At 38.3% G+C, this 25,623-nt stretch overlaps 1 protein-coding gene across 1 annotated transcript in view; it reads right to left on the bottom strand.

Moving 5' to 3' along the window:
* LOC115210297 (reelin) overlaps positions 1 to 25,623 on the bottom strand; it is a 254,404-nt gene that overhangs the window by 21,303 nt on the left and 207,478 nt on the right. Inside the window, exons 45-49 of the mRNA XM_036501881.1 lie at positions 19,718 to 19,858; positions 16,374 to 16,554; positions 14,571 to 14,764; positions 3,667 to 4,206; positions 2,322 to 2,529 (exon numbers count right to left, since the gene is read on the bottom strand). Of these exons, the coding sequence (XP_036357774.1) occupies positions 2,322 to 2,529; positions 3,667 to 4,206; positions 14,571 to 14,764; positions 16,374 to 16,554; positions 19,718 to 19,858 (1,264 nt within the window). The remainder of the gene's footprint in view (positions 1 to 2,321; positions 2,530 to 3,666; positions 4,207 to 14,570; positions 14,765 to 16,373; positions 16,555 to 19,717; positions 19,859 to 25,623) is intronic.

Below are 25,623 nucleotides of genomic sequence, written 5' to 3'. Positions count from 1 at the left end.
CTTCCAAACTGGAAAATCACTTCAATTGTTTATAGATCCTAGGCATAAGAGTAGCTGTGTGGTAAGTAGATTGCTTACCAACCACATGGTTCCAGGTTCAGTCCCACTGCGTGGCACCTTGGGCAAGTGTCTTCTACTATAGCCTCGGTCAGACCAAAGCCTTGTGAGTGGATTTGGTAGATGAAAGCTGAAAGAAGCTTGTCGTATATATGCATATATATGTGTGTGTGTATATGTTTGTGTGTCTGTGTTTGTTCCCCCAACATTGCTTGACAACCGATGCTGGTGTGTTTATGTCCCTGTAACTTAGCGGTTCGGCAAAAGACTGATAGAATAAGTACTAGGCTTCCAAAGAATAAGTCCTAGAGTCAATTTGCTCGACTAAAGGTGGTGCTCCAGCATGACCGCAGTCAAATGACTGAAACAAGTAAAAGAGATCCTCTTCAAATCTGAAGTGCTGTCTATATTCAAGCCCAGACATGCAATTATTTCAGCCTCTAGTGCTGCTGATGTACCCTTACAAACATCCTGGATTGACCTTAATTCCCCTAAAGCTATTCAGTTGATTAGAATAGGTTTACTCACAGACACATAATATCTCTCCCCCACCCCTCACTATCACTGCAATCACCCAAAGACTTGTCATTCTCCTAACAAAACTGAAGAGGATTCTTTACATTGTCTGTAGCATACAATCTCTGCCCAAGACCACCTGATGTACTTATAACTTCTCCATTCACCAATTCTATATCTTGAGCTTCAAAACCAAGCACAAGTATTTCTCGCAATCCTTCAAAGAACCACGTTTCTCTGGATTCCTTTCCCTTTTTGTTCATACTGTCTTTGTTGACAATAACCTACAAATACTGAAGTTGAATATTGAATTTGTTGTTCCTCATTGATTTCAAAAGATGGTACCACATAAAAAGCACCCACGCTGGCACTATGTAAAAAGCACTTAGTTACATGCTGTAAAGCGGTTGGTATTAGGAAGGGCATCTAGCTGTAGAGACCATGCCAAAACAGACGACTGGAACCTGGCGCAACCCTCCAGCTTAGCAGCTCCTGTCAAACTGTCCAACATATGTTAGCATGGAAAACAGGCATTAAATGAAGATGATGATGACTGTGATGCTTAGGAATGGTAAAGGTGCAACATCTTTGCTTTTGGCTCATTAAAACAAAAAATTAGTAATAAAATTTTCTATAATTTTACCACTTCCTGTATAAATACCAAACCACTGTTGGTGTAATATTGGTTGCAGGCATTCAGCTCTGTGGCTCCAGGTTCAATCTTACTTGCAGAGTATATTAGGCAGTGTCTTTTACCACAGTTCCGAGTAGACTAAAGTAATGTAGGTGAAATTTGGTTGGTGGAAACTGCATGGAAGTTTACTGAAGGTACCATTCCTATTTTGGGTTGGTAGACTTAATCTGACTGTCTAGTTTAATAACCCCACTTGGCCTGTGGTTTGCTATAAGTAGGGTCTACTTCCATTGTAAGCATTCAGCATTTGATCCAGATCCCAGGCTCAGAGGCCCGAAAAAGAGGGTCATCTGTGTTGTCTTTCCACTTACTAATGTCATATGAACATAAAATAGCTTTACATCTCTGAATTTATATCTAGCAAATATTAGAAGTGTAATGTAGCTTCTGTACACAACAGATCCATTTATGACAATTAGCTATAACATTATGGCTGCAGCAGAATTGTGTCCTTCCTATAAGAACATAGTATCTGAAGTATCAAGAACTATTGACAATGGGCATTACAGGGTTAAAAAAAAAAGACTCAAACTTCTCTAAATCTATATTTATAAAGCTGAAGTTGTCTGTGTGTGGAAGGTTTAGTAGCCTTCAACTAACACTATCTCCTCTGAGACCCTGCAGCACAAGTTGACCAAAATTAAAAGTATGACAGAAGAAGGCTTGCTCTTCATTCCATAGAAGATAAAATTCAAATCGGACTATGTTAACATCAAAAATTATTTACATCAAAAAAGTGCTTTTTTTCTATGAAAATCCCTATTTTTTATGATTTTTTGACTGTTGTGTCGCCATTTTTCGATGTATTTCAACCAAAAAAATGTTCACTTAAAGAGAATAACAAGCTACATAATGCAAAATTTTTACATTTCAAAAATTCCAATTCTAAAGAGTCGAAACAAACCCGAGCAATGCTGGGCGATACTGCTAGTTGTTATAAAAACTTTTTAAATTCATAAGTTTGAAGATATAGTAAAACTATTGACAGGGAAATGGTAAATAAAAGAAAAATGATAAATAAAATAACAGAAAATAAGAGCAAATCAATATTTACTGGCTGATAAAGGTATCCCATTGGGTGACATGTAGCCCACATGTATCCTTCATCACAGAGACACTGGCCATTGTCACAAAACCCATGGCCATGACACATATCCGCACATGCTTTGCCAATATAGATATCTCGAATGGCCCATTCCTTGCCATCTTTGGAGTCTTCCTGTTGACCAGGCATGATCTGGAACCACTGGAAACGTGTGGCACTACAGAAAGAAAATTAGAAAACAAAGTTCAAAGATATCTTGATCAAAGTCTAAAGTAGTCTTAATGCAAAATATTTGCTTCATGCGTATAGATTTGTGAGTGTATAGTGGAGTGATTCAGTAGTTTATTTCTGAATCACATGAGTTTAGATCAGAACCATATTAGCATCATTATAAACCCCACCAAGCAAATCAATGCAATGGGCCCAATAGCATTTATTTATTGACAGCAAACCATAACAATAGATCATAATTGGATCCCTAGACCTGTGGGGCTCCTAGAGCAATTGCCCAGCGTGCTCATGCCTTAAGATGTCGCTGTTTCAGAATCAATCCCTTGGCTGAAATTGAGTGCATGAAAACAGTGCAAGGGGCAATTGGACAGACTGCACTTGTAACACAAAAGCCCAAACTTATAATATACATTGTCATTCTCAGGCCTTATTTCAAAAATATTCCATTTACTTGTATTCTATAACATACCTTTTTGTTACTCTGGGTATAACTTGAATATAACAATTCAATCAATATTATTGTAAACTATAATACTATCGTTGATTGTTGACAGAGCGGCTAACTGGCTTCTGTGCTAGTGGCATATACAAGGCACCATTCACATGTGATCGTTACCAGCGTCGCCTTACTGGCACTTGTGCCCCGTGCTAGTAGAGTGTTAAGAGCACCATCTGAGCGTGATCATTGCCAGAGCGTCTAACTGGCTTCCGTACTGGTGGCACGTAAAAGGCACCATTCGAGCATGATCATTAGCAGTGTCACCTTACTGGCACGTGAAAAAACATTTGAGCAAGGTCGTTGCCAGTACTTGACTGGCCCCCATGCCAGTGGTATGTAAAAGCAGCCACTACACTCTTGGAGTGGTTGGTGTTAGGAAGGGCATCCAGCTGTAGAAACTCTGCCAAATCAAGATTGGAGCCTGGCGTGGCCATTTGGTTTGCCAGCCCTCAGTCAAATCGTCCAACCCATGCTAGCATGGAAAGCAGACGTTAAACGATGATGATGATGAATACTATATCCTCAGCATGGCAATGGAATTTTGCATTCTTGAACAATTTCTTATATTTTATATAATATTTAAATTCAAATAAGTCAAAATGAGGATATCAACATAATGCTTACCTTGATACAACATGTCCTGTAAGAGGGATAATAACTCGTTGCCAGCCAAAAGTTGTGTAATAAACAGTCTTGACTGAAGCCTCTGTGTTACATTGAGGGTCCTTAGTCATACATTGGGGAGTAACATAATACCAGTTTTTACCATAGTTTACAGAATATTGCAGATGAACTGGAGAAATGGAGCTATTCCATGGTGCCCCACATCCAACATTGATTGAGAATTGAAGTATATAATCATCTTCTATTTTGACATCACGGGTTGTCAGTTTGGCCCCTTCACCAGCGACTGGTTTTGCTACAGCTGATTCAGGTTGCCCACAATATTCTCCAATTTCTAGATTGTTGGTGGTCAACCATTCATGTTCAACAAAATCGGTTGTAAAATTACTTGTTACGTTTACAGGATTCACCATGTTGCCACCAATTACAATGTCATCCAATGCCCAATCCCGGAGAAGTTTGCCATCATTCTCAGGCTGCCACCAGCGTACACGTACCCCTTCCTTTCTGGCTCCCTGAGGAATTTTTATGTTGACGAACCTAAAAGAAAATGATAAAATATATCAGTTTTATATCAAAATAATTCTAATGGTGAACCAACATTATAAGGCTGAAGGAAAAATAACTCGGAAGAGTTTTCTGTATGTTAAATATTACAAACAGTTGAGTTTCACATATGTATTACTCTCTTTACTTGTTTCAGTCATTTGACTGTGGCCATGCTGGAGCACCGCCTTTAGTTGAGAAAATCAACCCCAGGACTTATTCTTTGTAAGCCTAGTACTTATTCTATTGGTCTCTTTTGCCGAACCGCTAAATTACAGGGACGTAAACACACCAGCATCAGTTGTTAAGCGATGTCGGGAGGACAAACAGACACACAAACATATACACACACATACATATATATATGTATACATATATATGACGGGCTTCTTTCAGTTTCCGTCTACCAAATCCACTCACAAAGCTTTGGTCGGCCCGAGGCTATAGTACAAGACACTTGCCGAAAGTGCAACGCAGTGGGACTGAACCCAGAACCATGTGGTTTGTAAGTAAGCTACTTGCCACACAGCCACTCATGTGCCTATTGTGTTGAAAATCTTGGATCAGCCAAGGTAATCTACTATCTTACTTTCAAGGTGTTTTAAAGATAAAAATAACAAGCAGAAGAGATAAACCCAATAAGATCAGTAAGTGAACTGGTTGCATAAATATAAAGAATTTCTTTGCAGATCCTACGCCTTATATTTCTTCTAAAAAGTTAAGAGAAACCTCTTCAAGTTTTATTAGTTGTACTTTTGTCTAGATTAATGTTGTTAAAATGTCTTTTAAACTAGTAATCCCCATCTATGTTTCAGATTTTTTAAAAATGTGTGTGTACTTGCATGAGTGTATATTTATAAAAGGGGGCACTGAAAAGTTTCTGGCTTTAAGAGTATCACAAAAGGCCTGGTTGGAGGCCCAATCTTCCAAGCTCTTTTACAGGGGTTAGAAAAACTGAAGGACTGCTGCAATAACTGTGTGAATCTGAGAGGGGAATATGATGAATAAAATCACAATTAACTGATCCTCCTGCATTTTTTTTACCCAAAGCCAAGAACTTTTTAGCATCATCATCGTTTAACGTCCGTTTTCCCCGCTAGCACGGGTTGGACGGTTCGACCGGGGTCTGGGAAGCCAGGGGCTGCACCAGGCTCCAGTCTAATCTGGCAGAGTTTCTATAGCTGGATGCCCTTCCTAACGCCAACCACTCCGCGAGTGTAGTGGGTGCTTTTTACGTGCCACCTGCACAGGTGCCAGGGGGGTCCGGCATCGGCCACGATCGGTTGGAGCTTTTAACGTGCCACCGGCACGGAAGCCAGCCAAGGCGGTGCTGGCAACGGCCATGTTCGGATGGTGCTTTTTATGTGCCACCGGCACAGAAGCCAGTCAGGGCGGCGCTGGCATCAGCCACGTTCGGATGGTGCTTTTTATGTGCCAGCGGCACAGGTATCACAACTACTATTTCCCCTTGTATAATTACATTTGTGTGTCTGTGACTAGATGTTACATCATTGGTTGATAGAAACTGTAGACCATCAGAACTAAATGCCTCAAAGTTGTTACAAATGGTTCATTTCGGCAGGTGTTGAAATCAGACTTATGAAAAGATGCTATTTAACCCTTTTGTAACTATATTTCTGTTAAAATTTAACAGAAATGTGGTAATTTATAAATATAACCAGCAATTTGTTTCAGTTCAATTAATTTGTTTCAATTTATTTTTCAATAATAATATTCTCTTTACTCTTTTACTTGTTTCAGTCATTTGATTGTGGCCATGCTGGAGCACCGCCTTTAGTCACAGAAATCGACCCCCAGGACTTATTCTTTGTAAGCCTAGTATGTATTCTATTGGTCTCTTTTTCTGAACCGCTAAGTTACAGGGACGTTAACACACCAGCATCAATTGTCAAGCAATGTTGGGGGACAAACACAGACACACACACACATATATATATACATATATTCGATGGGCATCTTTTAGTTTCCATCTATCAAATCCACTCACAAGGAAAATAAAAATAAGAAAAAAGTGAAAATTTTACCGGTGAGTGTGTTAAATTATAAGGCACAAAAAGAAAATGACTCTCCCCAGACACAACAGAATATGCTTCAGCACTCGAACTCACATAAAGAATCTTGCAAACCAAATCCCAAAACGAAATTAACATCCTCTTTTCTTACAATCTAAAATAGGTTAAAGAAATAGTTGAGTCTTAAGAAATATAATTCTCATACCACACAATGTTATCAACAGATATTGCTTTATACACCTAAAAGCAAAATATTGGTTTTTGCTGTTTTACTATAACTTTCTTTTAAATTCAGAAAATAAATTATCTGTGGAAATAATTTTGTGTATTCCTGTAACAGTATTTGTTTATCCCTCCAACAGTATTTTAAATGTAATTTTCTGCTGTTAATGAATAAGAAAATGACATAAAATTAAACATAAATCTTTACTCTCATTAGATACCAGATCATGTTTTGTATGGTTCCAGACTGTCCTAAGGTTAGAGATATTTGTTTTCAATTAAAGACACTTTTATTAGGAATTAAGACTTTACTAACTCACTTCTTGCTTGTAGAAAAACCAAAATAATATATTTGGATGACTTTGCAAAAAATTTCCATTTGACAAAAGGCTCAGCTGAGTAACTGAGATTAATGCTGAGGGAATAAAAAAAAAATATGCATTGGCAGCTTGGATAGAAGCTTTGTTCTTATACAAAAATAATGGGAAATACGTGTTGAATTTGTTAGAGCAGAGAATAATTTATTTCAGTTTTGGCATCAATGTTCTTTTAGATGTAATGGAATATAATTAATTGTCAACTGAATAATGATTATTTATTGAGAACTTAATGGCAATAAATTTCTTTCAGTTCAATGGAAATAAATTTCCTTCAGTTTCAACTGGTCATTGAGTCCATCTGAAGAAGATTTATGTCATAATAAAATCAATATTAATAAAGATTAATTGTTAGAAATATAACTAGATTCCTTGCAAGGACTTTCACTCTTTGCCAATGTTTTTAGAACAAAAGCCGTTATACTAAAATTCTTCATTAGGATAATGATGCAGAATATCAACACTTTACAGGACGAACAACTGTATTTGCTCATATATAAACCACACTATTAAATATATAAACCACACTATTTAATACATAAACCACACTATTTAATACATAAACCACACTATTTAATACTTGATTTTACTGAGAAAACCAGGTTATGACATATATGAAACAAAGCTAAAATTATGAAGGGATAAAAATTTTGTGGCAAGATTTAACACCAAATTAGGGGTGTGACATACATGAGCAAATATGGTGATTAGTAACTGAATGCATAATTCATATAAAAAAAGCAGGGGAGATAACCTCTAGATCTTAACTGTCATTTCAATGATGGTTTGTTCTTATCACCAAAGGTGTAATTTTAATTAATTAAAATTCTTAGCTCTCTACATCAAGTATGTTAGCACCCATTTTATTAAGTTTTCTTATAGCAGACATACTTGAGTATTTATTTCCTTCTTGATATTCTAGAAAAAACTACATTGCTAAAAGAATTAGGAGTTAGTAAAACATGATAAATGAGCCCTTGGTCAATGCATTGTTTTTACGTTAGAATATAAATCAGGTTTCATTAAAAAATTCATGAAGACTTTAAATAAAGAAAGAGATTTATTCAAATAATGCCACCTAATTTGCGTTTAAACTTTCCTGTTTTTGATAGAAATATTGAAAGGAGAAATATTTTATAAGACTAAATTTCAGCACTTTCTCAATTCAAGGTAAACAAATAAAAAACATGACATGTAATATAGACTTTGTCCTGAATTCGCTTGATAATACTTGGATCAGTGGTTATGAAACTGTACTGTTGATTTAAAAAAATATGATTTAGGGCTTTAGAAAGCTCATACTTATGTTTGAGCATCTTAAAAAGATGTTCATCATAATTTTGTTATATACAAGTATACTCTTTTACTTGTTTCAGTCATTTGACTGTGGCCATGCTGGAGCACCACCTTTAGTGGAGCGAATCGACCCCAGCACTTATTCTTTGTAAGCCTAGTACTTATTCTATCAGTCGCTTTTGCCGAACCACTAAGTTATGGGGATGCAAACACACCACCATTGGTTGTCAAGCGATGTTGTGGGGGGGGGGGACAAACACAGACACACACACATATATATATACATGTACACATGTATGACGAGCTTCTTTCAGTTTCTGTCCACCAAATCCACTCATAAGGCTTTGGTTGACCTGAGGCTATAGTAGAAGACACTTGCCGAAAGTGCCACGCAGTGGGACTGAACCCAGGACCATGTGGTTGGTAAGCAAGCTACTTACCACACAGCCACTCCTGCGCTGGAACAGTATGAACAGTAAAACAAAGTAAATAGTTCCCTAAATTTTCTAACTTTAAAACAGTTTGGTTTTTCAACTTACCATGCAAAGTGTGCCATATGAAATGTGCTAATAATTTTAAAACTTTCCATGCAATTTGTGTTAGCAATTGTTTTGTTTGATCTCAAGTTTTCTATATAATCGAGAAGGCTGAAAACCACTAAGTCTGGTAGCTATGAAGATTTTGTGGTCATAATTAAGAGTTTAGGCTTCAAAATAACTTTTGATGTAGATTTTTCTCAACAGATGTTTACATTACTTCTACTGGTGATGGTAAATGAAGAGCAAAGAGAAAAATTATGCTGGGACATCAAAGGAAAACAATGTTGAAAAAGATGGAATACAAACGGAATTGCTTGATAACCCTTGATGTCAGCAATAAAATTCTGCTAACAATACTAATTTCATAATCATTTTACGTCTACTTTTCCATACTGCATGGGTTAGATGTGTTTATCATCATCTGAGTCAATTCATATTTGGAGTTACTGTCCTCCTAGATGGGTTTGGTATATTCCATTTTTGCCATAGTTTCTTTCTTTGGATACTATTCTGAATTCGAAGCACCGAGTGCACAGCATGTCATTATCATGGCACATGCACTAGGGAGGTTGCCTAATATCCAGCAAGACTAAAGAATCCTGTTATTCCCTGAGATACATTTATATCGAATTTCAGTCGATCAGTTTTGTTCATTCTTTATTAATATGAATATAACATTGCATCTAAAAATTTTTTATTAATTTATTTTCAAAAATTTGAATCAATAATCTCAAAAATATGCAAAATTAATCTGCTTGTCAAATCAGTGAAAAATAATTTCAAGATATAGAGTTTTGAACTGATAATGATAAAGGTGAAAAATGTAAGTCACCTTCAGTCGAAGGAAAACTATAATTAACTGAGATGATTATTCATTTGTCACTCAAATTTCCTGTTAGGCTAAAGTTTTGTTTTGAAATGAAAATAGGGTTTTGTCCCGGAGACATTTTCTTATGTAAAAGATGTAAGAAATTACTGTAACCCATTGCATTGTAAATAAACCATTTGAAGACGACAGATTCCCATTATGCATCTAAGTCAGCAGCAAATCTCTTCACATAAAATTTGAATGAATTCTGTTAGGTAAAAATACTGTTGTTAGGCATGGTTGTGTAGTTAAGAAGGTCACTTCCTAACCAAAACCACATGCTTTCTAGTTCAGTTCCACTGCATGCCACTTTGAACAAGTGTTGTTTACTAAAGCCCAGGGTTGACCAAGGCCTTGTGAGTGAATTTCACAGATGGAAACTGAAAGAAATCCATCATTCTTTAACATTCTTTTTCTAAGCTGGCATGGGTTGGATGGCTTAACAGGAGCTGGTTAGGCCAGGGGCAGCACTAGGCTTGTTTTGGGTTGGTCTCTGCAGCTGGCTGACCTTCCTAATGCCAGCCACTTTACTGAATGTACTGGGTGCTTTTTACATTGCACCATCAGCAGTGCTTTTTATGTGGCACCATCACCAGGTCATTTTCCATCATGTATATTTATGTGTGTTTGTGTGTATGTGTGGTATGGGTGTCCTTGTCTTAACATTGAGTAATAAATGTAAACTAGTGTCATCATCCTCCAAACAGTGCCATTCATTCCCCACCTTCCATGAAAACATGTTCAGCCATTGGCAAATGTTACCCAACTTGGGAACAATGTGGCAGTTGGTGACCAGAAGGACATCTAACTATAGAAAAATCCGTCTCAATAAATTCTGTTTGATCCATGCAAGCAATGAAAACATGGATGTTAAAATGATGCTGACAATGATTTTGTGTCATAGCTGCTTTCAATAATGAGTTGTACCTGTCCATTGTATTTATTTACAACTCAGAACAATTTTGGAAGTATTGATTCTGTGATCAACAGGATGAAACATTGTATATCTGGCCTTCAGCAACATAATATAAAGAAACAGAGTTGCTTAGAAATTCATGTCATTTTAATTTACTAAGCTAATATAAAACAGAATTCCGCTTCTAACTGTTGATGAGATTTCACTGTTTCTATTCTTTGAATATTTATCTTTGGGGAATCTCAAAATTCCTAAAAGAATCTAGTAATGCCAGTTTGGATATTGGTTTGGTCAATAATTTCCTCAAATGATGTTTATTTTGCACAACATATTACCGGACTAAATATATTAGGTAATTCAATATATTTAACTCATGTTATTTAAGTTAACCCAACATATTTCATTCATTAATAATGATAACATGTTGACCTAAAGTAGGTGAGCAGGATTAGCTGAGGATTAAGAAAGATAAACTGTGGAGTAAGAAAGAGATTATGTAACAAATTTTTATAGTTTTTCACATGGGTGATGCAGGCATGGCAGTGTGGTGAGGAATTTGATTCCTAACCACAAAATTCTGGGTTTAGTCCCTCCGTATGGCACCTTGGGCAAGTGCCTTTTACCATAGTCTAGTCCTTTGTGAGTGAATTTGGTAGATGAAAACTGAACTCCAATCTTGATCTGGCAGAGTTTCTACAGCTGGATGCCCTTCCTAACACCAACCACTCCAAGAGTGTAGTGGCTGCTTTTACATACCACTGGCATGGGGGCCAGTCAAGTACTGGCAACGACCTTGCTCAAATGTTTTTTCACGTGCCAGTAAGGTGACACTGCTAATGATCACGCTCGAATGGTGCCTTTTACGTGCCACCAGCATGGAAGCCAGTTAGACGCTCTGGCAATGATCACGCTCGGATGGTGCTCTTAACACCCTACTAGCATGGGGCACAAGTGCCAGTAAGGCGACGCTGGTAACGATCACACGTGAATGGTGCCTTGTATATGCCACTAGCACAGAAGCCAGTTAGCCGCTCTATCAACAATCAACGATAGTATTATAGTTTACAATAATATTGATTGAATTGTTATATTCAAGTTATACCCAGAGTAACAAAAAGGTATGTTATAGAATACAAGTAAATGGAATATTTTTGAAATAAGGCCTGAGAATGACAATGTATATTATAAGTTTGGGCTTTTGTGTTACAAGTGCAGTCTGTCCAATTGCCCCTTGCACTGTTTTCATGCACTCAATTTCAGCCCATCATATGTATGTATGTATGTCATTATTCAGTTTATTTAAAAATCTCTATGTATGTATGTATGTATGTATGTATGTATGTATGTATGTACATACACGTGTGTGTGTGTGTGTGTGTGTGTGTGTGCCTGCCACCACCACCACCTGGTAACTGATGTTGGTGTGCTTATGTCCCTGTAATTAGGTGGTTCAGCAAAAGAGCCTGAGAGAATAAGTACCGGGCTTAAAAAATAAGTACTAGGGATCAAATCGCTCAAGTAAAACTTCTTCTGGGTGGTGCCCCAACATGGCCACAGTCTAATGACTGAAATAAGTAAAATATAGAAGATAAAACCATGGGAGCTATGAAAAAATACAAAGCCCAGCAACACCATCAGATCATTCTACACACCTGTGTAATTTTTCGTACAATTCCACCGTTTGACCGTGAATCCCAAGACAAGAAAGAATTGCCCATATCAAATTTATACGTATAGACAAAACAAATCAAATGATAATTGACATATGTACATCTGTGGATTTAAGTGACAAAAGCTTATACAATACTTTTGCCATTCTCTCATTTGCTACAGGAGGTTCCAGTGACAAGCATTGTAAGATGACTGGTACTATTTTGATGGGAAGTTTTATGTCAGAGTGTCTTTCTCCTAGAAGAGCTTCCTCTTCCCATGAATTTGTTAAAAAATCAGAGTCTCCTCTACCCCTGGGAAATCTATTTAACCCATGGATGGGACCCTAACTAGTACTACAATTCTGGGTTAGAATGAACCTGGGAGTAATGGTACCCAAGGGATGACTCAACGCTCTCCACAACTTCAACTGGAGCCTCACCACTGAATGCAATTTTAATGTTGTACCTAGACACGTAAATATAGGCATATCCACGTACATTCCCTCATACCCCCACCACTATATATATATATTTTAAGTAGATAAATGAATTATCTTATTACGGATAATTCGAAAGATAACCGATACCTGGGTAGCAAACTCACAACAGAAAGAACATGGTTGAAGTTACGACCATAGGGCATATACTCTGTGCCTTAGTGTGGAAATTTGAAGTTTAATTTAATATTATAAGTATAGGAAAAAATAGAGCTGAGCGAAGATTTAACAAAATTCCTTTATTTTATTTTCGACATATGTTTCGAAGTCTGCAAAATTCCTAATTCCGAATGAATAAGGAGTCCATTATGCAGCTTTCTCTTCAGGAAAATCCAGAAACTTCTTTCGCCAACAAAATGCACAACAAGTTTTTAGATGACTGCTCACGAGGAGCCCATAGCGATAATGATGTTGTGCATTTTGTTGGCGAAAGAAGTTCCTGGATTTTCGTGAAGAGAAAGCTGCATAATGGACTCCTTATTCATTTGGAATTAGGAATTTTGCAGACTTCGAAACATATGTCGAAAATAAAATAAAGGAATTTTGTTAAATCTTCGCTCAGCTCCATTTTTTCCTAAGACTAGTCAGGCCATAACCCGTGGCCCCTACCTGGGACGTAGTCAGTCCACCTGTGCATACCTTCCTTCTTGTGACACTTGTGAAGACCTGTTGAGGCAAGTGAAAATCAAAACAAATCAAAATAGATGAACATCAATGGAATTTGTATCTTTGTGGTACCAGTGTCGGTGGCACACAAGAAAACCATCCGAACGTGGCCGTAGCCAGTACCGCATCGACTGGCCTCCGTGCTGTGGGCACGTAACAAACACCATCTGATCGTGGCCGTTCGCCAGCCTCATCTGGCACCTGTGTCGGTGGCACATAAAAACACCATCCGAGCGTGGCCGTCTGCCAGCCTCGTCTGGCACCTGTGTAAGTGGCACATAAAAAACACCATCCGAGCGTGGCCGTTCGCCAGCCTCGTCTGGCACCTGTGTCGGTGGCACATAAAATCACCCACTACACTCTCGGAGTGGTTGGCGTTAGGAAGGGCATCCAGCTGTAGAAACACTGCCAGATCTGACTGGCCTGGTGCAGCCTTCGGGCTCCCCAGACCCCAGTTGAACCGTCCAACCCATGCTAGCATGGAAAACGGACGCTAAATGATGATGATGATGATGATGATATATATATTATATATATATATATATATATATACACACATATATAAAATGTACTGATCTGTGATAGAATATTCAACAAAAATACTACTCCATCTGGTGAGAGATAAATTCCGCCTATTCCTGACTGACTTGATATCTTTCCAGCCTTATCATTTAAGTACTAAGGAGGATAACATTTTTTACCTTTTGACACTTGAGTTTCGTTCCCCGTTGTTTACTGTCTGTATTTTCTATATGCTGCTTTCTCAGCTTCATTGTGTTTCTTCTATTTATTCCAATTTTTAGTTCGGTATGATATGTGGTTTGCCTCTGAAGAATGTTTGAGTCCTCTCAACATATGAAACTATTAGTAGGACTTTAATACATGTATTGTGATCTTTAAATAATAATAATAATGATAATATATATATAGTGGGATGTAAAAAGCACCAACTGATCATGACTGTTACCAGCCTCCCCTGGCACTTGTGCCAGTGGCACGTAAAAGTACCCACTACACTCACAGAGTGGTTGGCATTAGGAAGGGCATTCAGCTGTAGAAACACTGCCAGATCAAACTGGAGCCTGGTGCAGCCTCCTGGCTTCCCAGACCTTAGTCGAACCATCCAACTCATGCTAGTATGGAAAACAGGCGTTAAACAATGATGATGATATATATATAAGTGGTAGATGTGAAAAAAATGTGAATTTTTTTACTAGATTATTAATTTAAAAGATATTTTTGACATCATTGCTACTTTGTAATTAAACAAGTCAAAAACATGGCTGACTTACTTTGGTGCCTTGTATTGGTTGTAGTAAAGTTCTGTTATATGGGACCAAGAAATACCACCATCTGCTGAATAGTCAACAAGGACCCCTTGGTTTCGAATCAGGGGAGCTGTGTTGCAACCAAACATAAAATAGAACTGAATGAACTTTGAATCTCTCAAGTCTAAATCTGTGCTGATGAGAATTCGACTGCAGCCCTGAAAGAGAAAAGGAGAGTAATACAGGACATAAAATTTGAGCCTAAAGGACTAAACGTCTGGACATGGCAAATAACAGCAACAGGAATTCCTCTACTGCCGACTACAATTTGCTGTGAAACTCAGAGACACAGTCTATCCTAAACCATTGGCTAGCAGATAGAATACTGAAGGATTCTGTCCTCATGTCCATTCTTGCTGGCTGCCTGTCCACAGGGCTGATCCACATAGACCCACATAGGGCTGATCCACATTAGTGGTAAGCTGGCAGAAATGTTAACATGCCAGGCGAAATGCTTAGTGGTTTTTCATCTGCCATTACGTTCTGTATTCAAATTCTGCCGAGGTCAACTTTACCTTTCATCCTTTTGGGGTTGATGTAATCAACTTAATCCCTTTGTCTGTCCTTCTTTGTCCCTTCTATATTTAGCCCCTTGTGGGCAATAAAGAAATAAGGGTTGATCCACATAGACCCACATTTTGGTGCCCAAAAAATAAATAATAAACCATAAAATAAATTTATATTTTCAAAATGTAACAAAACTAACAGTAATATGAAAGATAATGTTTGTTTTTGTATAGTTCCATTTTAATTATATCTGAAAAGTTTTCTTCTACTTTTTTTTAATTACTAAGTTTTTGATCAGATCTTCAAAATTAATCTTATGCAACACACCTGCCTCTATACTTAGTAGAAGTATGGGAGCCTGGATATTATTTTAGTGAGTTAAAAATAATTTCTTTTGTGCTGTAAATCATTTACCATTTCTGTAGAGCCCCCACCCCACTTGATGCCTTAAGCACATGCTTATTTTGCTTAATGGTTAATCCAGTGCTGCCTGTCCAAAATATAGACTTGTCAAATTGCCCGCTTCATCACCTGGCATCAATTCCCATATGATCCTTGGGGGCTCATTTAAGATTTTGTTGTTAAAATTTATGCTCAATAAATTAATTATACTTCTTCGATAAACAAAATATTTTAATTTTTTCAATGCAATTCCTAATAGCATCTACTCTTTTACTTGTTTTAGTCATTTGGCTATGGCTATGCTGGAGCACTGCCTTTAGTCGAGCAAATCGACCCCAGGACTTATTCTTTGTAAGCCCAGGACTTATTCTTTGTAAGCCTAGTACTTATTCTATCGGTCTCTTTTGCCAAACCACTTAGTTATGGGGATGTAAACACACCAGCATTGGTTGTCAAGCGATGTTGGGGGTGGGGGGTGGGGGGTGGACAAACACAGAGGCAAAAACGTATACACACACACACACAAGCATATATACGACAGGCTTCTTTCTGTTTCCGTCTACCAAATCCACTCGCAAGGCTTTGGTCGGCCTGAGGCTATAGTAGAAGACACTTGCCCAAGGTGTCACACAGTGGGACTGAACCCAGAACCATGTGGTTGGTAAGCAAGCAACTTACCACACAGCCACTCCTACACCTATTTATAAAAATATAATTGGATTTTTTAAAATCATTGAATGGCTAGGAGGCTCTATCTGAGTAAAATATGAATCAAAAGGGTCTGTAGGTAAAAAAAAAAAAGGTTCACAGGTAAAAATATATTTGAGAACTTTTAGTATAGAGAAAACTCATACTTACTCCAATAAAATGTATTGCCATTCCTGATGCTAGATTTGTGCAAGTATTAGTTATCTTTGCTCCAGCAATTTTTAACCAATTCTGAGCTGATATGTCTGCATCCGTAAAAGAGTCTTTCAGAATGGTTGGCAGCGGGTTCTTTGGTTGATGGCAGTCTGCTCCTTGCCAATTGCTATCACATCTGTAACCCAAAAAAAAAGAAAAAAATTCTTAGATAAAGCATTGGCGTAGGAGTGGCTGGGTGGTAAGTAGCTTGCTTGCGAACCACATGGTTTCGAGTTCAGTCCCACTGGGTGGAACCTTGGGCAAGTGCCTTCTACTATAGCATCGGGCTGACCAAAGCCTTGTGAGTGGATTTGGTAGATGGGAACTGAAAGAAGCCCGTCGTGTGTGTGTGTGTGTGTGTGTGTGTGTGTGTGTGTGTGTGTGTATATATATATATATATATATATATATTTATCAAAAGAAAAACAGAATGCAAAGGATTTAGCGGTACATATGTTCCTGGCTTTATTGGACAATTTATATCAATATATGTGTGCGTGCGTATATATATGCATGCATGTGTGTGTGTAGGTGTGTGCGTGGATGTGTATATGTGTATATATATATATTATATATATGTATATATATATATATATATATATATAATATATATATATATATGTTGTTTGATAATAGAGACGTTTTTTATGAAAAAGTAGATAAGTTTATAGACACACACCATACTTGGAGCAGACAACTTAAATTGACCATCCGCCTTCTACCATACAGCTCCCCAGATAATTAAGTTTTAATTTATGACGCTCACCAAAAACATCCTAAAGCTTCATCACTAACCGGCATACATTTTTTTCTGTATCTCCTTATTCTTACCTTACTTTATCTTTATGTCCACTTTTTCATTTTTTTATCCCTTTATATTTTTATTTTTCGTCTTTATTTTTTCGCTTCTTTATCTTTATTTATATTTCCATATTTATTTTTCACGGCTACACTGTCACAATACAGCTCTAGAACTTTAGACCAGACACACGACATCCTTTGTATCTTTATATACTTATATACTTATTTTTTTCTTTTTTTACATTTTTACTCTTTTTTTTACATTTTTACTCTTTTATTACATTTTGCACTTACTATTTTCCTGTATAATCATGTTTAGATTTATATATATATTTTTTCCTCTTTGTGATCCCAAATTCATTAAAGATTCCCCCCCTTCCACTCCTTCCTTCTTTATCTCAACATCCAGCCTCCTCATTCTATGGACGTTTTGTTTTGGTGTCTCGCTTTGCCATATACGACTATGAGGATTTGCATTCCCAACGAAACTCGTCTTTTTTCCCAAACTTCTCAAACCTGCTATAATGTAATACATGTCTTTGGTGTGGTAATTGTGTGCGGCTGAAGAAGGCTATTGACATACATGTTACATCAATTATGCATTGATATAAATTGTCCAATAAAGCCAGAAACATATGTACCGCTAAATCCTTTGCATCCTGTTTTTCTTTTGATAAATATACCCTATCACCTACACCACTAACTGGCATATACAGGTGCTTACAGTTATCAAGTATTCACCCTGAATTTTTTGTGTATATATATATATATATATTATATATATGTATGTGTGTATGTGTATATGTTTGTGTGTCTGTCCCCCCAACATTGCTTGACAACCGATGCTGGTGTGTTTACGTCCCTGTAACTTAGCGGTTCAGCAAAAGAGACCGATAGAATAAGTACTAGGCTTACAAAGAATAAGTCCTGGGGTCAATTTGCTTGACTAAAGGCGGTGCTCCAGCATGGCCACAGTCAAATGACTGAAACAAGTAAAAGAGTAAAGCTTTAAAAGCAAACACTCCTGATTGTGGTGGACTGACGGACTGACAGAATTGAGTCTGGATATACCAACAAGATGTGAACTATGAAATCCTTTAACTCTTACACAGTACCCTGTCATCTGGATGATACATCCATCTTTAACCATTTAGCATTTAAACTGGCCATATCCAGCTTAAATATTCAACCTGTTTTATATTAAAACTGGCCAGATCTGGCCTCTCACACCTACCCTACAATGTCATTTTAAGAGTTAACAATGACATCATTGAAATCTCAAAGCTGCAAGATAATGCATGACTAATTCAAAACAATGTAAATGAACAAGCATTGTATTTGACAGAATAATCTAAATATTTTATTTCTTTATTGCCCACAGGGGGCGAAACATAGAGGTGACAAACAAGGACAGACAAAGGGATTAAGTCGATTACATCGACTCCAGTATGTAACTGGTACTTATTTAACCCTTTAGTGTTTAAACCGGCCAAATCCGGCCCAATATATTCTACATGTTTTATATTCAAACTGGCGATATCAAGCCTCTCACTCCTAACCTACAATGCCATTCTGAAAATAAACAATTGCATCATTGAAACCTCAAAGCTATAAGATAATGCATAATTAATTCAAAACAATTTGAGTGAAAAAGTATTACATTTAACAGAGTATTCTGAACACTAAAGGGTTAATCAACCCCTAAAGGATGAAAGACAAAGTCGGCCTTGGCAGAATTTGAACTCAGAACGTAATGGCAGCCGAAATACCGCTAAGTATTTCGCCCGACGTGCTAACGATTCTGCCAGCTCAAAGGGTTAAAGTGTAAAGACTGATGATAATTTAAATCTAGACTTAGTCACAATATTAAATTTTGACTATGTGCACTATAGAGGGATATAAATAGTAACAAATATAAACTAATATGTAGAGATTATTTGTTTCCAGAAAAGTGAGTTTTGTTTTAGAATCTTCACTAAAAGAATATAAAAAAAATCTAGAAAATCTCACCTTGACAGAATAATCTAAATAAGCAAATAACAAAAAAAAGTAAAAAAGAAAAAGTATAATAAAATGTATAAATAGTATAGAAATTCATTAAATGTGGAAATAGATATTAGACAAATACATTTTTTTATTTTCTATATTTTATGAAAGCGTGTGGCCTAGTGGTTAGAGGTGCTGCACTCACAATTACTAGATTCTGGGTTTGATCCCCAGACTAGGTGGTGAATTGTGTTCTTGAGCAAAACACCTCATTTCACATTGCTCATGTCCACTCAGCTGTGATCCTGTGATGGATGAGCCCTCTTATCAGAGGGAATGTTGGCCTACTCACCAAGCCAGTGGAGTGGCATCATTCGAAATGCTAAAACGATGCAAAAGTGCATTGTGATCAGTGATGTATAACAACATCTGATAGTCTGGTTGACCACATGATTATGTAATATTTTATATTTTGATGATTATTTATGAGAAAATAGGAGAGAATGACTTACCTGCAAACATGTCCAATACAGTTACCATGACCACTGCACAACTGAGGGCATTTTTTGCCAATGTAGAGAGCTCGAAGTGCCCAATGATGCTGTTTATTGAAAGGTGCATGTTGGATCCAACGGAATCTTGTTGACTTGGATCTGGACAGAAATATAAAAGTTTACATCAACAGTTGCTTGTATAAAAGTGCAGTGGGTAGTGGTGGAGAATCATTTAGTCATTTCATTAAAAACAGTTAAGGACAGTGAAGTGAGTTCATGGCTTGCAGGACAGCCTGCTGTGCTAACCTTGGATCGTAGGGTGACCTGCTGTGCTTGAGGAGACCTGTTGAGTCAAGTATATCAACATCAAAATAAAAATCAAATGGAAATTGTAGTTGTAATACCCATGCCGGTGGCATGTTGGGCCTCACAGAGGCAATAACGAAAAACCGAGACCTCTGAGATATGCTGTGACCATGAAGATCTGACAAATGAAGTGAGTTCCTGGCTTGCAAGACGGCCTGCTGTGCTCACCTTGGATCGTGGGGTGACCTGCTGTGCTTGAAGAGATCTATTGAGTCAAGTACATCAACATCAAAATAAAAATCAAATGGAAATTGTAGTTGTGATACCCGTGATGGTGGTGCATAAAAAGTACCATCCAAACATGGCTGATGCCAGCGCCACCTTGACTGGCGTTTGTGCCGGTGACACGTAAAAAGCACCAACCGATCATGGCCGTTTGCCACCCTCTTCTGGCCCCTGTGCTGGTGGCACGTAAAAAGCACCAACTGATCATGGCCGTTTGCCACCCTCTTCTGGCCCCTGTGCTGGTGGCACGTAAAAAGCACCCACTACACTCACGGAGTGGTTGGCATTAGGAAGGGCATCCAGCTGCAGAAACACTGCCAGATCAGACTGGAGCCTGGTGCAGCCTCCTGGCTTCTCAGACCCCAGTTGAACCGTCCAATCCATTCTAGCATGGAAAATGGACGTTAAATGACGATGATGATTAGCATCAGGAATGATAATTTAGCTGTAAAACAATCATCATCATCATTTTATGTCTATTTTCTGTGCTGGCACAGGCTGGACAGTTTGACAAGGGCTGGCAAGCTGGGTGGGGGCTGCACCAGGCTTCAGTCATCTGTTTTTGCTGTGGTTTCTATGGCTGAATGCCCTTCCTAATGCTAACCACTTTGCAAAATGTACTGGGTACATTTTATGGGGTGCCAGCATGGGTGCTTCTTTACATGGTGCTTTTTTATATGGCACTGGCGTGGGTGCTCTTTACATAGCACCATGCTCTTTAACCAAAATGAAATGGATGAATGAGATATGGTTCCCTGATCCTTCTAGGTTGGGCATAATCTGAATAAGAACTAACCTAGGCAATAAGGATCCCACTGTGAGAAACAAATTAAAAACAATGTCTCAATATATTTGCCCAGCCTCTGCAAACAATGCAAAGCATGTAAAACAAATGAACTACCAAACAAATGAAAGTGTTATGTTGTAGTCAGAGGAAACTTGCAACAGGATGAGCAGAAAACAAGAGCTATTTTCAGAAGAACTGTCAAGCAAGTGTTTCAGCCTGTTAGTTCCTGATACTCTAAGGGAGCTCGGCCTACCTAGGTCTCAACCCCTATGTATCCCCCTGCTGTTTTTAAAATCATCTTCATTGACTGTCCTTTGTAGGATGACATTGACTGTTCTTAATCAGAAATAATGGCAGGTTCACATGTGGCTTACAAGGCCTGCTCTTGATCTACAGCAGCAATGACATCTGCTGCAGGCAAAGCTATTTGACACAATGGAGAAATGATGCCCCTCATGTGCTCTTTTGTGTTCTCTCTGTTGTTTCTCCTCAATGGCTGGAATTATGACATTTAGCAATCGGTGCCATTCATTGTGCTGTAGGGCCTTCTTTTTCCAAGTGTCTAGGAGAGATGCTGGAGTTCTTCAGCACATTCCTATATCACAACCTCTGGCCATTTTGTTTTTAAAATGCTGTCTTTGTTTTGTTTTAAACCTGGAACCTTTGGGTGATCTTATTTGCCTGAGCTGTGGTGTATAACACTTGGCTATGAAGACCACCAAAAGAACTCGAATTGTGGAGTACAAATCAACTGAAAGAAAAACTGAGGTTAAGAGGAATTTAGTGTAGTGTACAAGAGATGGGGCTGAACAGGTATGGTTACGTGATGTCTATAAAGTATGATGGTTGGGTAAAGAAGAAGTTCCAAGTGATTCAAATGGGAAAAATACGTGAAAGAAGAAGACTAAGGAAGACACTGGTGAAAGATATTCTTAAAATGCTGGGCTTCACAAAGGAGATGATGAATGATGAAGACAAGTGAAGAGATGCTGTGGTGAAAAAGTTCTGTTCACCTTAATGCAAGTATGAAAAGATGGATGTAATGATAATGGATTTTATGCATGTATATGCCTGTAAGTGCATGTGTGAGCCTGTGTGCATATGCGAGCCTGTGTGCATGTGTGAGTATACTAGCATGCGAGTGTATGTGTGTTTGTATGAGCATGTGGGTATGTGTGTTTGTTGCAGATACGCATAAACTGTTAATCGCACTTCATGCACTTTTACTACATCGCATAATAAAGATAAATTGTATTCAATAGTGAAGCAGAGTATCAGAATTATGACTGTTTTTTGTTCTCACATTATAGAGACTCATATTTCATTCAATACATGTACAAAGCAAAAACAGATAAAACCAAGGAAACAAGCTCTTCATCACCTGTTAAGCAACTTAAATTTATAGTAAAAAAAAAACCCCAAAAACAAAAAAAACAACAAAAAACTGACACACAATAATTACACATTATTATTATTCAGCTTATAAAATAATAAGAGAGGAAAAGTGAACTTAACAGAATATGTGTATTTTAAATAGCTCGAATACGCCTCTGACAATGAGATTATTTTTAGCCTCAACATGGTATTTCAGATTAAATTACTTGCTAAACACGTACACTTACCAACCATGTGGTTTCAGGTTCATCCCCACTGTGGTACCTTAGGAAAGTATCTGCTACTAGCCTTGGGGCTTACCAATGATTTGGTGAATAAATTTGTTAGATAGAAACTCTATGGAAACCTGTTGTATATCATCCTTATCATCATCCTCATTATTTAACGTCTGTTTTCCATGCTGGCATGGGTCGGACAGTTTGACTGAAAACTGGTAAGCCGGGGAGCAGCACCAGGTTCCAATCTGATTTGGCAAGGTTTCTATGGCTAGATGCTCTTCCTAATTCCAACCACTCCAAGAGTGTAGTGAGTGCTTTTTACATGCCACTGGCATGGGTGCCAGTTATGAAACACCGGTATTAGCCATAACTATGATCTCACTTGGTTTGAGGACCAAAGTTCAAAGGGTACTTTTTCTGTGCCAGATATGTGACGCAGGCATTGGCCATGATTATGATTTCATTTCGCTTAATGGGTCTTTTCAAGCACAACACATGGCCCAGCGTTCAAAGAGTGCTTTTTATGTGCCACCGGTATGAGAGCCAATTACACAACACTGGCATCAGCCATGACTGCAATTACATTTGGCTTGACAGATCTTCTCAAGTACGGTTTATTGTCAAAGGTCTCGGTCACGTGTCACCACCTCCATGCTTCCTACCTCTCTACTTTCCTTCCTTCCTACCTTTCTCTCTCTCCCTCTATATATATATATCATCATCGTTTAACGTCCATTTTCCATGCTAGCATGGGTTGGACGGTTCGACCAGGGTCTGGGAAGCCAGGAAGCTGCACCAGGCTCCAGTCTGATCTGGCAGTGTTTCTACAGCTGGATACCCTTCCTAACGCCAACCACTCCGTGAGTGTAGTGTAGTGTGTGTGTATGTATATATATATATATATGTCTGTGTGTGTGTGTGTCTTTGTGTTTGGTGTTTGTTTGTCTGTCCCTGTAACTGCTAAGTTACAGGAACAAAACAGACTGATAGATTTTGCTCTTGGAAAAAGAGACTGATAAAGTACCAGGCTTAAAAAAACGTACTGGAGTTGATTTGTTTGACAAAGCCCCTCGAGCTCTAGCATGGCCGTAGTCCAATGACAAATAAGATTATACATCAGCAGCACACCTATTTCTGCCCTCTTTCTTGTTAACTCTCTCCCTTCCCCTCTCTCTCTCTCTGGCTGGGTAACCATGGACCTCCTCTACAGCAAGACATCTGTTTCTGTCTCTTTGTAACTCTCTAACCTTTCATCATCTGGCACAAAATCACCTCCTCCAATGCCCTCTCTCCTCTCAAAGATCCCTTATCTTGCAAAGTTACTTAGTGACCCTGCCAGTGCTGGTGCCACATGAAAAGCATTCAGTCCATACTGTAAAGTCGTTGGCATTTATAAGGGCATCCAGCAGTAAAAAAAAACCATGCCAAAATTGACCTTGTCTGTGCTGGTGCCATGTAAAAAGCACTCAGCCCACTCTGTGGAGTGGTTGCTGTTAGGAAGGGCATCCAGCCATAAAAAGAAAACCATGCTGAAACAGACACAGAAGTATGGTGCAGGCTTCTGCCTGTCCAGCTCCTGTCAAACTGTCCAACCCATGCCAGCATGGAAGGAGGATGTTAAATGATGATCATGATGATACATATATGCATGCTATCAATCATATTCCCTTTTACCTGGAACCATTTTTTGTACAGAAAATAGTGCTGCTTCAAACTTTATGACTCATCCACAAAGTTCTCAAAATCTGAATGAAAAATGTTTGAATTTGAGCTCAGAATGTAAAAGACAAATGAAATGCTACAAAGCATTTTTGCCTGGTGTGCTGATGTTTCTACAAGCTTACCCTCTTACTCTTTTACTTGTTTCAGTCATTTGACTGCGGCCATGCTGGAGCACCGCTTTTAGTCGAGCAAATCAACCCCGGGACTTATTCTTTGTAAGCCCAGTACTTATTCTATCGGTCTCTTTTGCCGAACCGCTAAGTGACGGGGACGTAAACACACCAGCATCGGTTGTCAAGCAATGCTAGGAAGACCAACACAGACACACAAATACATATATATATATATATACATATATATGACAGGCTTCTTTCAGTTTCCTTCTACCAAATCCACTCACAAGGCATTGATCGGCCCGGGGCTATAGTAGAAGATACTTGCCCAAGATTCCACGCAGTGGGACTGAACCCGGAACCATGTGGTTGGTAAGCAAGCTACTTACCACACAGCCACTCCTGCGCCTTAATGATAATAATAATAATAATAATAATATGCCCTGATGCAGTACCAGGCAGTGGCTCTTGTGGCTTCTGATCTTAACTGATTGGAAGTGTTATCATGTACATTGTTTTGTCTTAGTATAAAAGATGGGCTACAGCAAATATTCTGCTCAATACCACAGATTTGCTTGTCAGTTGTTTGACCTTAACCAGTTCAGTATGTCCCTTAGTGGCTGACGATATGTGCATCTCTGATCATGAGCAGAAGTAGTGGGGGAGCATCATAGCCATGTGTTGAGAGAGATAATTTGGGGTTTGAATAATTCACCTCTGGAAACATGGGTGTTTTGTTCAACATCCTTAAACAACCCTTATTCAGGGACCTTTGAGTGGGATGGGTTACTCGACCAGAAGAAAATTCTAACTGGGCCCCACCTGCAAGGTCATGAGCTGTTTATCTTGATATGAGATCACCATGTCGCGCACATATGGTTGTGATGCCTAGTGAACCCTTATCAGATGGGTAGTCATGATGGATATACTGGGCTTCGTATATTTTACCCCAGTGTCACTTTGATGGCATGCACTGCTCTCTCACTCAATAATAATAATAATTCTCTCTATGAGAGGCGTTGGGCCTGAAATTGTGGGGAAGGGGGACAAACAATTACATCAATCCCAGTGCTTGATTGATAGTTATTTCATTGATCC

This window comes from Octopus sinensis, linkage group LG4, assembly GCF_006345805.1.
Source record: "Octopus sinensis linkage group LG4, ASM634580v1, whole genome shotgun sequence".
Taxonomy (NCBI): Eukaryota; Metazoa; Mollusca; class Cephalopoda; order Octopoda; family Octopodidae; genus Octopus; species Octopus sinensis.
The sequence above is the reverse complement of the archived record's forward strand: the minus strand, read 5'-3'. Positions and strand labels throughout refer to the sequence as shown.